This window comes from Colletotrichum aenigma (genome assembly GCF_013390185.1).
Source record: "Colletotrichum aenigma strain Cg56 chromosome Unknown KSG_Cg56_contig04, whole genome shotgun sequence".
Lineage (NCBI taxonomy): Eukaryota > Fungi > Ascomycota > Sordariomycetes > Glomerellales > Glomerellaceae > Colletotrichum > Colletotrichum aenigma.
In genome coordinates this window covers 2041296-2056816 of record NW_023500910.1, presented here as the reverse complement: position 1 = coordinate 2056816, position 15521 = coordinate 2041296, and the positions used below count along the sequence as shown (strand labels likewise).

Below are 15521 nucleotides of genomic sequence, written 5' to 3'. Positions count from 1 at the left end.
GATGGCAACCGGTGATGTACTCTCATGCACAACAGTGGCGCAAGGTATGCAATATCACGAAAACGAGAGCGGCAATAGATGGCATCGTAAGATTGAGTGTCCGTAGAACGCGATGCTACCTGGTGGGAGGCCGGTGTGTGAACGTATAAACCCTCAGAAGAATCTCCGTTCGATCCTATGGCCACTACTTGCAATTCTTGCCAATAGCCGCAGCTCAACATTCGTCAAGTCGTTCGCTCTCAAAATGAAGTTCGCCGCCTTCCTCACCCCTCTCATCACTGCCGCCTTCGCCGCTGAGTGCGTCCGCGATGGCGGATGTCCCGGCTGTGGTACCGTCGACAGCGTCAGCTTCTCCCAGAGCGGCAGCACGTACACTGCGACTTCTCCTTCCTATGGCTCCATGACCATGACCGACACGACTCTTTCCGTCAATAACACCTCCAACAAGTGGCTTTTGTTCTGCGTGTACGGATCCGTCTGCGTCCCTCTTGGCGCTGGCGACAGTTGCTCCACGTCCCGCCTCTCCACCGACAACCCTACCCTCGGCCTGCAGGTGTGGTCTCAGTAAATAGTACGACTTTACCAGCTTTCTTTTTTTTGCATTACAAACGTCTGACAAAACATCCAGTGGAGCTACAATCGGGCTAGTTTCAATGGCAAGAGCTTGGTGGTAGGCGGACACACGGGTTCCTTTCCAGCAGGTGTGGTGCTTGTCGCGACTGCAGTAAGCCATCACGCGCGGGACTTTATAGATGGCCTTGAAATAGGCTTTCTCGAACTCCTGCGATGGTGCCTGTAATGGCAAACGTGTGGATCTGGGGAGTTCTCGACCTTGAATTGCGGGGAGTCACTACATCCATAGCAAGCTAGCAAGCTAGCAAGCATCCATGACCACCAGACGCAATCAATGACTGCAAATGCATAGTAACTTTCAGCAAATCAGATGGCATTCAGTAGCACCCTTCCTGCATTGTTCAAATGACGTATATTGCGGCCTTAAGCCTTGGCCTTTGGCTAAGGAGTGGAGAGTTGGCCATGGTCCTCAACCTCAATGGCGGGTTGCATCCGCACCCTGCATGCCAGCTTGGCGCTATGGCCAACTCATGCTTGAAGCTGGGAGATGTCATATCCCAAGTAAAGTAGTTGGTGAATATGTATGGATGAATGAAAGTGTCGTTCCTTCGGGTGCAAGTTCCATGGCTTGCTCCTGTGGTTGTGTTGTGTCTTCCCCGAAACACCAGAATCCTGTCCTTCCTATGATTCAAAAGATTGATCTGCAACTCAAGGCAGATCATCAACATTTAGTAAAACACTCTCCTCCAATGAAGTGAAACCGTCTCTCCCCATTCGTCGCAATAACTGGGCTGCTCGCGACTTTGCTTTCTCTGCGGTAGAGAGATCGCGGTAGTTGTGGAAGTTCTCCACGAAATGTTTGTTGGAAAACTCGCTGCGCAAAATGTCAAGCACGGCATCGAAGTTGAAAGGCTCGGCCCACGCAAACACTCGTTCGCCTTGGACCTCTGGCAACACAGCGCAGGCAACATGAAGCCTCGCGGTGTCTTCAACATCAACAAAGTGCTCTAGATTCGTCATTAGCTAAGTCGCCAGATGACGATACGAAATAGAACGTACGTGGTGGACTACACGCCAGTTGGTCCATGTTAATTCCGTACCACAGACTTTCGACGAACGATGATGTTGAAGGGTGGCCTTGGTTGATAACGTCGAGGCTCCTGCCGAAGTTGCAGCTAGGGAGCACTTTCAAATCATCAGCAAACTACTTGCTAACAAGACTGGCAGAGAAACTACCTGTGTTGACGACCAAGTCTGGACGGCAGCTTTTGTCTTGGTTGTAGAATTTCCAGACAGCCCTCTCCGCTTCAATCTTGCTTGCCGCATACACGTGCCATGCTTGATGCGGATGAGGCTTCCCCCACGCAACCGCAACTGACTCAATGTTCCAGCTTGTTGTTGTCACCTCTTCGCCTTTCTGACCAGGCTTGGGTAGAGCCGCTGCAACCGACGAGCTTGTCAAGACGAATCTCTTGACAGTTGGCGATCTGTTGGCTGCTTTGAGGGCATTCATGGCGCCGTTGATGCTGCTCGGAATGACGCTCTCTGGGTCGGGACTCAAAGACACTGGCGAGGCCACGTGGATGACAGCCGAAACGCCTATGCACAAGTCATTAAAAAGAAACCAGACTCTTCTACTCCAAAAACCAACCATCAACAAGAGAATCAAAGGCCCCCCCGTCCTCCAGGTCCGGCAGAGAGGCCAGCGTGAAGCAACCTTTCGGGTTGTCCCTCTCCATCAAGTCCTCGACCCAAGCGTACTTTGTCGGATCTCTGACGGTCCCGCGGACATCGAAACCAAGCTGCAGCAGTTGACTGCAGACATGGGAACCGATGAAGCCATTCACACCCGTCACAAGAACGGTAGAGCCCTCTGGAATGCCAAAGCTCCCTTCCGACTGCATGTTGACGTTATTGGTGGTTGGTGATCGTGTGGGCCGGATAGGACGCGGTGGAAGACGTCAAAGGTCTCGAGGTGCAGGAAAGCTGCTCGGTTGCTGTAGATCTTAAGTCGATCATGGCTGTCAAGACCGTCTAGGGTGTCATGAGCCATCCCGGGGAAGACGGCAAGAGGAAACTGCAATGAAACAGTGGCATGTCAGTTAAAAAACGCCTCAATTCGAAAATTCATTGCAAAGCGATTACTTTTCGTTTCTTTTCGTTTTACCCCGCCACGAGAAATTTTTATTTATTTTGGGTGGAGGGGGGGTTTCGTCTTTGACACTTTTGTGACATTTGTCAAGTGGCTTGAAACGCAACTCGCCCAGAAACCGCTGTCGTTGAGTGCCAAGTGGGACTCCTGAAAATCCCCAAGATGGGGGGCTGTGGGCGACCTTTGAATTCTGACATCGTGTCAAACCCTGCCAACAGGCACAATAAGCCGCGGTGTTTTCCTGACAATTGTCCATGCACGCGATCCAGATCGTCGGTAGCAACGAAAAATCGGGGAAGAATTAATAATTAGAAATCGCAGGTCCTAGACCGTGCACGAATTGGGCAGTTGGCCGGGAAAGTCGAGACACCAAGACGGGAAGCTAGCCAGGATGAGAAACGCGAAACGCAGCAAGACGATCGATAGGAATGACGACGCTGTGATGAACCCCTGGGCAGATCATTTCACTTGGCCAGTTACGATAATCTCTCTTCGCTCGCGTCTGAGCGCTCGCAAGAAGGAGGCCGCCATTGGAGCGCCTGGCTGCTGTGCCATGGGCTTTCAAACCTCCAGAGAGGGGAACGGGGTCGAAATCACGACATTTTGCACCTGTGGCGCAGATCCAAAATTGGCTTCAGGTTGATCATCCAATCCTGGTTGACAGAAAAAGTGGTTGTTTGAGTCTAATTGGACAGTAGCGGTTGTCGGAGATCCAAGACGCATACACAAGAAATCGTGACCCTCTTCTTGCAGGGCTGGGGTATGAGCTCGGGCGGGATCTGGATCAAGACAAGGCATGCTGCATTTCAGCTCGACTCTTGGGAGTCCGAAGTGTCTCGATGCGGAACCATGTGCCTTATCTCGGTCTAGGCGCGGGTTCCTGAGACTTGATTGACATGTGAGCTGGTCCCAGATGTGTCATAGCACCAGGAATCCTTGACTAACACCGAGTCTTGGGACGAACTGAAGGGACGGCAGCTCTGCATAAGAGTCGTCGATAATTGGCACATCGACGGTTGTTAAAATGCCAAGTATGTGTCCATTTTACTTTAGAAGACGACAGTCCAAGATTGACAGATTACAATGAACCTACCACCAGAGAGCTCGTTGAGTCTTTTAGAGCAAAAGTAATCAGTCACCAAACTCAACAAGAATTCGGGAATGAACTCTGAAAAAAGGGATTTGGAGAAACGGGTCTTGGCTTGAAAACAGCCAAGCTTCTCGGCAAAACGAAACTGGCAAGCTACCTCGGAATCGAGCAGACATCAGCGTCAGTCAAATTCGCGTGGGTACGGGTTGCTGTACCTTCAAAACCAAACAAGAAAAGAGATGACGATCAAAATCAGCCCGTCTATTACTGATACACATTACTATTCGCAACCGATGTTCCCTTTTCACAAGCCACCGTCTCAGTCGCGCACATCTATGGCTTCTTGACAAAAGCACTGTCCCTCAGCCAATCTTCCATGCTAGTCACACCGGGATGAACCTTTTTAGCTTCCGCCATTTTAGCTTTGTAGCCATCGTTCTTGAACCAATCCACCATCACACCGATCTCCGAAACTCCATGCTTCAGCGCCTTGCCAAGCAGTCCGAAAGTCGTCCCAGTGCGAGCGCCCGTGACCTTCTCGAAGGTCTGGCTCAGCTGCGCGTAGGTCAACTCGTCTCCCGCGATTCCAAAAGCTTTCTTGTTCCACGTAGCCGGCTGATGGAAAGCTTTCGCCGCGAAGAAGCCGATATCCTTCGTCGCGATCCACTGCAGAGGCTTATCCTTCATGGTGTCGCGTAGCATGGTGAAGAAGACTTTGCCGAAGAAGCCCGGCAGAAGGTTGTCCATGAAAATTACTGGGCGGATGATCGTCCATCCCATGGGACTTTTTCCGTTCGCCGTGGAGTCGCGCAGATGATGTTCAATCTGATGTTTTGTGATGAAATGCGGTACCGGAGTGGGATTGCTCCATGACCTCTCGTCGCCGCCACGTTCCACACTGCTGTAAACAAAGTGCTGCACGCCGGCCTTGATCGACTCATCTACAAGAGCCTTCCCCTGCCTGGTCTCGTGGTCTGCATTCTTGCTGTTCGTCTGAAGAGCTTGCACGGAAAAAACACCCCACAGAGGAACAGCCCCGGCAGCGGCTTTGGCGGAGGCGAAGAGTGCGGGTGTCGCGTCGAGGTCGCCTTCAACGAGTTTGATATTCTTGGATTTTGCGGCCAGACTCTTGGCTGAGGCGGATTGGGCGTTTCGTGTTACTGCGAGGAGAAGAAAGTCCGACGGCTGGCGAGCAAGGAGGGCGTTGATGACGGCGCCGCCTTGTTTGCCGGTAGCGCCGGTGATGAGAAGTGCGCGTGACATGTCTTCAGTTCAATGGTACCGAACAGATTTAGAAGACGTGAATGGAAGATGAGAAAATGGTTGGATTTTGATGAAGATGGAAGAAGTCGCACAATTTGGACGGCCGTTCCTTCAAATAATGATCACTTGCTACAAATTTCATAACTTATTATCCACTGAAAAGCCCTTCAAAGCATTTGCACGATTCAGTACACTTTTCCATTAAAATCTCTGAGATGACAAAGTCGGATGGTCTACCACACCGGGTCGGGCTACTTGTGATTACGGCAGCAATCACATCGGACATGGTCGGAGGCCGGTGCTCCTGACGGCGGGAGATCCACCCGGCGTCGGCCCGGTCAATCTGCCCACAACCTCTCGCTATTTTCGGTAGTCTTGTTGTCCCGTTTCAGTGCAGGATCCTTGACGCTGCGTCATCAGATAGATGGGTAATTGGTATTGACCTGGTGCGAACGGGTGCTTTTCGGAGCTCTGACGGACCAACTGATGACACATGCGGCGTCTCGTGGAGGGCTAGTTCAACTTGAGAGATCAAGTGATTATCATTTATCAGAGAAAGATATTTAGAGACCAAATAGCATCTTCCTGACAAAGACATTAGTTTCATTAAACAACTTCTTCGATCATCACTTCTCCAACAACTTATCACCCCATCAAAATGACTTTCACCGTCGCCGCCTGCTTGCTTCCAAACTCATCCAAAACCCCGATGTTACCCTCCGAGGCTACTGCCGTGACCCCAAGAAGGTCATCGCGCCCTTGGCATCTTCCCCACAAGTTGAACTCTTCCAAGGTGAAGCCTACGACGAGGAAAAGATCCGAAACTTCGTCAAGGGCTCCGACGTTGTCATCTGCGCATACCTTGGTGACGATAGGCTCATGGTCGAGGGGCAGAAAATGCTCATCGATGCATGCGAGTCTGAGGGAGTTTCTAGGTACATCGCCAGCGACTGGGCTCTGGACTATACCAAGCTCGAGCTCGGCGAGCTCTTCCCCAAGAACCCCATGAAGCCCGTGAAGGCGTACCTTGAAACCAAGAAGTCCGTCAAGGGCGTTCACATTCTCATCGGGGGCTTCATTGACGCCATCATGAGCCCCTTCTTCTCGGTCATCGACCCTGTAACGCACACGTTCTAGTACTGGGGTGAGGGCACTGAGCGGTTGGCAGGGTACCTCTTACGAGAATGCCGCTGAGTATACGGCGGCGGTCGCGACCGATCCTTCCGCTGTTGGTGTGCAAAGGTGTAAGTCAAGCTGTCCCCTTTTAATATGGGCTTTTTCTAGTAACTTTCAGTCTTGGGAGACAGAAAGATCATCAAAGAAATTGCGGCCTCTTTTGAAAGGGTCTACGGTATTAAGCCGCATATGGAACGCTTGGGCTCGATTGACGATCTCAAGTCCACCATGCACCGCGCCCAGGCGGAGAATCCGTCCGACATTTTGAAGTACATGTCTTTGTAGGTCATCCAGTCGCATGTAATGACAGTCACTAACCATTATCAGGTTCTACATGTACTACTGGGTCAATGGTCGGACGTTCGTTGGACCCGATATTCAGAATGAAGAGTATCCAAATGTCAGTCCTGTCGCGTGGGAGGATTTCATGAAGGCAAACAAGCTGGAGGAGCTTTCTGGAGTGTTTTCCGCGTAGGAACTGACAAAGAAAGACACTTGGTTGATGACCTACATGGTAGAAGCAGACGAACTGGAATCTTGAGCTTAGGCATTCAACGCTAAGAATAGTCTCCATTTTCCAGATTACTTGTATGTTGGTCCGAATCGCTCAGCTCACTGAACACTGCATGGGTACTCCTCCTTCTCCTCCTTCTTTAGCACGCCATTCCTGTAATACAACTCGATCAATGGTGTCCCTAACCCTCTTGTCTTTGGCGCGACTAATTCGATCCCATATCTCGCTGCAATGCCCTTGGCGGGGTCAGCAACGAACTTGTCAAAATTCTCGTTGAAATCAACGGAAAGCTTCCTCATCAATCTTTCGGTGCCGACCCGTGGCACGTCTTCAATGAGCTCCTGCAGTATTCCTTGATATCCGGTTTGACCTTTCCAGTATTCTTGAGGCTGGAGGTATGTACGGCGAGTGTGGCAGTGATGCAACATTAGCGCAAGGTCGTACTCATAGTGTGAACGAGCTCCCATATAGCTCCTCGCAGGCGAGACAAATGACAACCTCCAAAACCAATTGCTGGCGCTCCGGATGATGAACTTGTCAGGTTCTACTTGGGCACAGCTTTGGGCAATTTCACTGACCACGGCACAAATTGTATGCCAAATGGGCCAGTTACGCTTCCATGCATCTCCTGTAGGGCGCCCCTGGTCATCGAAGAACCTTTCTACCCGCACAGGGTGGGCTGCCATGCCGTAGTCCACGAGGAGCATATGCTGAAATATAGAGCGGGCGGTACGATCGAAGTCTATGTTTGACTTTCCGACTAAGCACATCAAGTCCCTCCAAGTGCTCATTTTCGAGTGATACTGGCCTTGTAGCTCCACATTCGGATGAGTGTCTCCTTGGCTTCCTTTCTGCAACTGAATGTCATAGATTATAATGGATACGGCACCAAAGAATGGTTTTCTTATGGAAGGCTGACTGAATGGCATTGTTTCCTCGAGTTGTCTGCCATGGCAGAATCCAGAATGAAGCTGTTGCATGGCTCGCTTCCATGCCTGGCTTGGTGGTCTTCCCAGCATTGCTGTGTACTCGAATCGTTCAGGGCGAATGGCACTAGAATCCGTTCGCCAAACCTTGCGGCTGTCCCATCTCGGTAGGTAGACAGAGTTGGCTCAGTTTCTCGAGCTCCAGATCTTCCCATTCATGAAGAGGAGGTAACGGCTTCCCTTCTATGAACGGACTTGAGCTGTCGATTGCGTTGGTTTCAGAATCTGCTGTAGGTTCCAATTGCTTTTCGTCGGTTTCTAACTTTGGATCTTTCAGTTCGTGAAGTATCGGCAGGGGTTCCATGACCCCTTCTCCGAACGAAGTCGGGCCATCTTTTTCGGATTCAGTCGGACAGCTGTTTACGTCCGTTTCCAAGGAGCTTTCCGGGCCCGAACAAAAAGAGATCAAATCATCGGACTCTGGCTCCATGATCTTATGAAAATACGCCGCAAAAGGACAGACACGTCAAATTAAAAGTTGAAGTCGATCTGAAGATCGATTGGATATGAGATGGGGCAGTACGAAATCCTTGAGGACGCCTACCTATCCCTTTGTTTGCTCTCAAGGTCCTCACCTACATCGGCGAATGACACTTGGGGACACTTTCGTTAATGTCCAGGCAGCGCCATCATTATGCTCCTTCTCCCGCCGTTGCGGTTCACTCGTACGACAAAATGTCCGACGTTTCACCTGAAAATATAGAGTGTCTTCAGTTGATGACTTCGCGGGCCGGTTCAACTCATCCAGCGAAGGGTGTGCCGAGGGCGGAGACGTTCCCATTTCCAAAACCACCAACAACAATAAGAAGTGGAAGGTCCTTTCCGTCACCAATGAGAATGATCACAGCGACAAAAGACCGGGGAGTCTAACTAAAACATAGCATTGCAATAGCCAGAAAGTGGATTTGACGCGATATGATTTCTGCCTAGTGCTCAGCTTCCTATCAAGGTTGGCTCTTTCTTCCCTAGTGTTTATAGTGCATTTGAGAACGAGTTACATTAACATGAGCATCTGTCTTGCTCTCATCAATGAGCGTCTTCGCTATCGTCCTTGCCTTTGTCGCTATTGCCGTCCGTCATCGTCGTCCGTCATCGTCGTCCGTCATCGTCGTCCATCGTCGCCCATAGTTTATAGGTGGACTCACTTCCTAAGTAGAAGGAAGATAAACAAACATCTTTGCTTCACACATGGCTGACAGGCTTCGGTCATCATAGCAACGTTGTATCTCAAGCCACAAACCTTTGAACTATTGCCGAAGAAGTCGAACATCTACTTTCTCTTAGACAGCCTCTTCAAAACAAAGACTTGTCATACAGTACCAAGGCTTTCAGCAAACTATGTGTACTCTCCTCAGACATCAACGGAAGAACTGCAACTTTTCAAACTGAAGTCAAAACCTGCAGCATGTTGTCGACCTCACGGGTCCCAAACATCACAAAGTCTGTGTGTGCCGTATGCCAAAAGCAGTACCTTACATCACCCCGTCGAGAGTTCTCAATCAGGTCAAATACCGTTCTGGCTCAGGAGCACCCAAATTCATCACTCTTCCGCCTCTCATGCTCCGCAAATCAAGCATTTGACACAGCCCACGAAGCTCTTGCCAGGCTTCCTCGCCGTCAGCATGCTACTGCACCACCTGGTACCACAATGCTCAGCCGAATGACACAAAATATGCCCTACCACTCGACCAGAACATCACGTAGTCAGCCAAATCGCGCACAACAGACATCGCCGCCATGCCTGACCGCATCGAGTCAAACTTTACCACATACAAATTCAATCAAGCCAACACAATGGGCCACACGCAATGAGCTACACCCAATGTCACTGACTACCACGTATACCAGGCCATCAAGCCCTCCTACCCAAGTCACATACCTACTCAGATTCTAGTTAGATCATAAATGTAGATTCCCTCCACTCCATGCTTCCAAGTTGCTCACCCCTCGCGTACTCTGTTCTCAATCTCATCCGTATGCAGCCATCTCATCACCATCGAGGGCACTCAAGACTGAAACCGCTTGACACTCGACCGTTGTCCGCACAACGTACCACCCGTCTGTATCCCCCGAGATCTCACCTTTGTGCGCCCAGCCCCTGAATCAAATCTTTCGAGAAACTCACCGTCTCAGTAGAAAAACCTGCTCCAAGCCAGCACCCTGCTTCTTCCCCATAGAAACCTAACTTCCAATCAACCAGAACCCACCAAACCAACTTCGTAAATCACCACCTCGTCAAGCCATGGTAAGCCCCCCCCTCCGCCTACCTCACCTCACCCATCTAACACCCCCAGAAACTCCCCCTCATAAACCTCCTCCTCCCACCCTCCCTCACCACCCACTCCGCCCCGACCATCCGCTCCGTCCCATCCTACTGGACATGCACCGCCTCCACCACAACCACTCTCCCGGGCCCAGGCCTACCCGCCCTCGCCGCCATCAGCGACGTCTTCACCGCCCTCTACGGCCCCGAGTCCATCACCCTGCGCGCCGAGCAGGCCCGCGTGGCGACCTGCAACGGCCTGCTCTTCGGTCTCTGGAACGGGCACCCGTACACCGTCACCGAGCCGGAGGGTCTGCGGGCGGAGGTTGCGACGCGGGATCCAGGGGTCGGCGGGGAGTGTCTTGGCCATGCGGACCAGGAGACCGGGGTGGATGATGATTTGAGGCTGAGTTACATGTTTGGGTTCGCGGAGGACTCGTGGGTTAGTGGCGGGTTGACGGAGATTCGGCGGTGTGAGGATTATTAGTAGACTAGGCACCATGCACGTTCACACGGATAGAAGCTCAAAAAAGGGAAAAGGCAGAGTTTGGAGAAAGTTCACATGTAATTCATATCTAATGATGATACCTCGTCCTGCCACCGCCGCCGAGCCCCGAGGGGTACCGCCGCCCGTTCATCGCGAACGGGACGGGCTTCCTCGAGGGCTGCACGGTCGTGATGGCGTCCCACATCTGGCGGATGCCGGCCCTGCGCGCGGGCAGCATGCTGTACTGCAGGCTGTACAGGTTCTTGCGGTTGAGCGGGGGCACAAAGCGGCCTGTCAGGAGGCAGAGTAGCACCTGCGGGGACAGGTAGTGCTTGCGGATGCGGTTGCCCATTTGGAAGTACTGGTGGAACATTGCGCGGAAGGTGAGGGGAATGGACTGCGTAATCTGTTAGCGAGCGCATTTGTGAGGGTGGGCAGGGGTTGCTTACCTTGAGGTAGATGACGGACGTGGGTGGTTCGTTGGAAGTATTATTAAGTCTATAATCATGGGTATCTCGAAGTTCAAAACGAATGCCGCCTGTTCATGTTAGTCGGATGGCTTCTCAGTTAGATGCAGTTTAGGTCTCACCTGGAAGTCGTCGAGGGTCTTTGACCCGTAACATCAGCGCGAAAAGGGGAAAGTGGTTTAAACAAGAAAGAAGCGTATCAAAGACGGCTTTGAGGGAGATGATGACCATGCGGGCGATGGCGAAGTTCAGGTAGAACACAACCACCGTTGGCAGGAGGAAGAAGAGCAGGGTGAAGAGGATGGTGCCGACAAGCAGCTGGTCCAGGTCGTAGTCGCACGAGTCGATACGGTTACGGAGGACATTGTGCTTCTTGCCGCGGAAGAGGTGAAAGAGCGAGATGAGTATCGTCAGTTGCCAGTGGTAGATGCGGGCGGATGCGAGGTAGAACGAGTAGATGTGGACGGTTAGGGCGGAAAGGAGGTCGGAAAACATGGCGATGGGCATGCTGGCGCCGGCGAAGCTTGAGAAGCCGATGAACCAGATGATGTGGGGAAGCACTGGTTGGAGGGTGACGATGCAGTCTGAGACGTTAGTACAGAGCTTTCATCTGATACGGGGAAACCCACTGGACCAATAGTCAATGACCCAAAGGAAGAGGTCACCGAGGAACATAGCCAGCTCGCTGTTCAGCTTCAATCCGGCAGGCCATCCCATCAACCACGAGATGCTGCGTTGAAGCGCTTGAACCGTGTACTTGCTGAGGAGCTCGCTGATGGCATTGGCAACCCATTCCGCATTATCGATAATGTAAGACCCCAGAGCGATGCCGATGATGACGTCGTTGGCGACGAGCCACAGGCTGTTGTAGAACCTTATGTAGTCCGGGTGGCTTGTCGTGACGCTTTCCCAGTCGTTTTTGCGCTGTCGCAGCGTCGTGTACTGCATTGGCCAGTAGCAGAATTGCTGCAACCGAATTTCCACCTGCTGCGCCGTCGCCGAGATATCCTTCAACGCCAAGTAGTTGTCCTTCAACCTGAACTCCAAGATCTGAAGCAGAAACTCGGCAACCGCTCTGTGGCCCATGAGCATGTAGACGAAGCCCCATTGTATCAGCGGGAGGAGGTAGAAGATGAAGAGATCCCACACAAAGTTGCGCATCGTTGTCGCTTGTTCCACCACTCGTTCCGAGACACTCAGAGTCCGCTTAGGCCTGGTGCCGATTCGAGAAATGTTCTTCTGCAACAGCTGTTCGAGCTCCCAGGACCAGTTGATCTGGTTCACGATTTTCGGCAGAGCTCTCTCCTTCGGTGACGGGGACCGCTTGACAATGGTGTGTTGCTTAAGCTTTTCCACCAACTTCCTCTTTTGCTCCTTCTTCTTCAACTCGTGTTTCTCCTCCTCCGCCATGTGTTCTGTCGGGGGTAGGCTCGGTGCCTCCTTGTTGCCCAGCGCAAGGGAGATGGGGTTCAACGAGATGTATTGCATGCGGCTGGGGCGCGGTCGGTCGTAGAGGATGATCTGTATGCTTAGAGCTCTGGCGCAAGTGATTCGAGGTGCCTTCGCGTTGGCTGGGGTCGTCGCAACAAATAAGGATGGGTCCAGGACCACCGCATCACTCGGGTTGGTGAGGCCCAAGACATGCATAGCTCCGTGGCCGCATCGCTCGTAGATGCTGTTGACAGGGTGCGGGGAGTTTCGAAAGAGGGTTCCCGCCTTTAGGGCGAATTCGACATGACCGGCCTGTTGCTTCGTCAATTGGTGTCCATTTCGTCGGTCAAGGTGTTGGAGCGTGCTGACATCAACATCGTCAAGGATGGCTACGACGAAGACGTCTAGGCTCGAGTTCCTCCATCCCACGACAACGCCAGGCAGGTCGGAGCGCTGGATGTCCGTCGGCCAGAATATCCTCATTAATCCATCATTCTCTGGCATGTCAACCACGCACGCAGCAGCGGGAGGCGACACTTAGAAGGACCCTCGCCGTCGCAACTGTTCCCTGGCCGAGACGCCAGCTCCGGGGGATCTGGGATGCTAAAGGGTGAGGTTGTTGTCAGCTGGAAGCTTCTTTGCGCCGGCGCAACCACACATGTCTCAGGGGCGAGTATCGGGGGAATTCGTCGTACCAGGTTCGACTCCCTCGTGGCCAAGCGTTCCACGGGAATGAAGACGAGGAGGAATACAAAGGTCAGGAGCGCAAAGCCTTTGGCAGCGCGGGTCTATCGAGAGAGAGCTGGTCAGAGGAGTATGAGGTTGGGAAGGGCGCAGGGAGGTCCCTACCACGACTCCGTAGTTCCAAGCAAAGATGGCAAGCTCATAGAGGCGAGTGACCAGATCCCATCGGGCGGTGATGTAGCCTGCTACGAAGATCCCAAGGCTGAGGACGGAGAGGGGGTGCATAGAATCGCTATTCCCTTGGGTGGTGCATGCCGAGGCTTGTCGCCAAGCTGATTGCGGTGCGCTTGGGGTTCGGAGGAGGGACTCGAGGCGGTCTTGCGGCTGCGGGCTTGCGATTGCGGGGGAGCCAAGAAGGGGGAGCTTTCGAAGGTCGAGGGGGGCGAGATCGCGAGCTGGATTCGAGCTTGGAGGGGTTTCCAGGCCTTTCGAAGACGAGATATGACGACGTGACCAGAGGAAGACTCGACTCGAGATAGGCTGGTGGTACAGGACAGCCGTGTTTATCGCGCGTTGTCTGGGGAAGGAGAGGGACTGGACAATTGGAGCGGACGGGGGGGTTGGTCCTTGGATGTCGGAGACGGGGTCGGGAGGTGGGCAAGGGACAAGCTTCGCGCGTGGAGAGGAGGCTCGCAAATCGGGGATTGGGCCTGGGTGGTGTGGCCCGGGACGGGAATTGGCAATGTAATTATTGGCGACAGCGGACCGCCTGTTTCCTTCTGTTCCCCCGGTCTTTGCAGCGATGTCCTGCCGCTAGCGAATGCTGTCGTTAGCGGGTCGAACCTGCTAAAGCGCTGCGCTGCCGCTCGGTATTGGGCGAGCAGAGGGCGACCCACCGAACTGGACACGGTTTGCTGCGCGGTGTGTGTGGCCTTTTTTTTTTTTTTTTTCTTCCTTCCCCCTCCTTGACACTCCCGCAGAAGCCTGTGACGGCGATAGACACAGGGGGCCGCTAAGGGGACACGGCACAAACCTCAGTGGATTCACTGGATTGGGGGCCAGTTGCAAGCTTCACATTGTCTTGACTGGGGTGTGGGCGGTCTGGAACCTGGAACAACCCGCCCTGAGCTGCTTCTGGATTGGCCGAATTCTGGCCCCTGCTTTGACATTTGACGCAATCCGGGACTGGGAACAATGTTTCTTTCCTCCCAGAGACGGACTCGCAGTTGAGCGACGAGAATGGAAGAAAATTGTGCAACCACGTGGGCCCTCGGAGTCTACAAGACGCTTCCCGACTGCGGTGCTTTCGTTGGTTGATATGACGGATCATCAGTTTCAATATTTTCAGATCTCCTCACAGCATGCATCAAGTTGATGGAGACCCTGGCTGATCTCAATCTTTGCCGTTGGCAGTGCTGCCAAGTACATTGCAGTGTACCTTTGGAACAGCATAACGATGATGCCACTTGCGAAATGCACTGCCATCATACTTTCTTCTCTGTTTAAAGCTTCCCCGTCCACACAGGGGATTATCTCGGGGAGTTCAAGCTTACGCTAAGGTTATCTGTCCAGGGATAACTTAGTCTTGGGCGGCTCACGAATGATGAAATGCAGAGAGACACGGCGGTTGGACGCGTCATGGGGAAGAACGGGGCATATTTTGAAATTACGGTTCCTACACTGCCACCTTGTGCCCAACAAATACAACCCTGGAAAACGCCAAACCGACCGCGAGATATGTTGCTAGTTGGATCACGTCCTGCATGAGTGGTCAGATTGGCCTCCCATCACGTAGGAATTGGGATAACTCACATTTGCGGCCCAAGTACGTCGCGTCGCTCTCTTTGCTGTCCTCCCGTGCCTCGTCCAGAAGCTTGTCTATTCCGCGTTCCTTCAACGCCACCTGCGAAGTTGCCCACTCAGCTCATCCTGGCCTAGACCACCACACGCAACAACAGATGCTACTCACCGTCAGGCACTTTTGGTAGTTCTTGAACAAGTCAGCGCACTCATTGTTGTCCGTGCCGGTGCCCCTCAGGTACTCTACACCTACGTCAGATATAACTCACAAACAGCCATAGGGGAGGGGGGTATGGGAACAAGACTGACTTTCGCTGTACCATTTCAGGAAGCATGTGTCGTAGCGTCTGTGACCGTTGTCAGTTTGAGCTCTACAAATATTTCACCCGGCGACTCACTCCTTGACTTCATTGCATTCGGGTGCTAACGAGGCAGACATGGTGGATGTTGTGTTACGGATGTCACGGAGAACGTGAGATGAAGTTGAGGGAGGGCGGCGAGAAATCGAGGCAAAATCGTCACGGCTTTTCCTTAGGCACTCAACTGCGTCACAGCGGCTGCATCCGCTGTAAGTCTGAGGCTCGGCTGAATGTCAGCACCTTACCCTCGACTTCCTATCCGCCGCATCTCTTTGA

At 52.6% G+C, this 15521-nt stretch overlaps 7 protein-coding genes across 7 annotated transcripts; 3 read left to right on the top strand and 4 right to left on the bottom strand.

Annotated features, from left to right (window-relative positions):
• Window positions 1-244: 244 nt before the first annotated feature.
• CGCA056_v006431 (uncharacterized protein) lies at window positions 245-568 on the top strand (the record flags this gene model as incomplete). The annotated part of the gene is made up of 1 exon (XM_037321682.1): window positions 245-568. One exon carries the CDS (start codon window positions 245-247, stop codon window positions 566-568), a length of 324 nt encoding a protein of 107 aa, XP_037179091.1.
• Window positions 569-1281: 713 nt separating this feature from the next.
• ALD2-4 (Aldehyde reductase 2) lies at window positions 1282-2477 on the bottom strand (the record flags this gene model as incomplete). Its single annotated transcript, XM_037321681.1, has 4 exons — window positions 1282-1580; window positions 1633-1758; window positions 1810-2172; window positions 2225-2477. 4 exons carry the CDS (start codon window positions 2475-2477, stop codon window positions 1282-1284), a joined length of 1041 nt encoding a protein of 346 aa, XP_037179090.1.
• Window positions 2478-4148: 1671 nt separating this feature from the next.
• Window positions 4149-5078, bottom strand: Nmral1-1 (NmrA-like family domain-containing protein 1; the record flags this gene model as incomplete). Its single annotated transcript, XM_037321680.1, has 1 exon — window positions 4149-5078. The coding sequence occupies one exon, from the start codon at window positions 5076-5078 to the stop codon at window positions 4149-4151; it is 930 nt and encodes a 309-aa protein (XP_037180001.1).
• A 424-nt stretch (window positions 5079-5502) lies between these two features.
• CGCA056_v006428 (uncharacterized protein) lies at window positions 5503-6729 on the top strand (the record flags this gene model as incomplete). The annotated part of the gene is made up of 5 exons (XM_037321679.1): window positions 5503-5506; window positions 5680-6197; window positions 6247-6322; window positions 6373-6535; window positions 6582-6729. The coding sequence occupies 5 exons, from the start codon at window positions 5503-5505 to the stop codon at window positions 6727-6729; spliced, it is 909 nt and encodes a 302-aa protein (XP_037180002.1).
• A 3405-nt stretch (window positions 6730-10134) lies between these two features.
• CGCA056_v006427 (uncharacterized protein) lies at window positions 10135-10413 on the top strand (the record flags this gene model as incomplete). Its single annotated transcript, XM_037321678.1, has 1 exon — window positions 10135-10413. The coding sequence occupies one exon, from the start codon at window positions 10135-10137 to the stop codon at window positions 10411-10413; it is 279 nt and encodes a 92-aa protein (XP_037179997.1).
• Window positions 10414-10592: 179 nt separating this feature from the next.
• gpi1 (N-acetylglucosaminyl-phosphatidylinositol biosynthetic protein gpi1) lies at window positions 10593-12906 on the bottom strand (the record flags this gene model as incomplete). Its single annotated transcript, XM_037321677.1, has 4 exons — window positions 10593-10901; window positions 10954-11042; window positions 11094-11555; window positions 11601-12906. The coding sequence occupies 4 exons, from the start codon at window positions 12904-12906 to the stop codon at window positions 10593-10595; spliced, it is 2166 nt and encodes a 721-aa protein (XP_037179998.1).
• A 33-nt stretch (window positions 12907-12939) lies between these two features.
• Window positions 12940-13371, bottom strand: CGCA056_v006425 (uncharacterized protein; the record flags this gene model as incomplete). The annotated part of the gene is made up of 3 exons (XM_037321676.1): window positions 12940-13005; window positions 13098-13190; window positions 13252-13371. 3 exons carry the CDS (start codon window positions 13369-13371, stop codon window positions 12940-12942), a joined length of 279 nt encoding a protein of 92 aa, XP_037179999.1.
• Between the last annotated feature and the right edge of the window lie 2150 nt (window positions 13372-15521).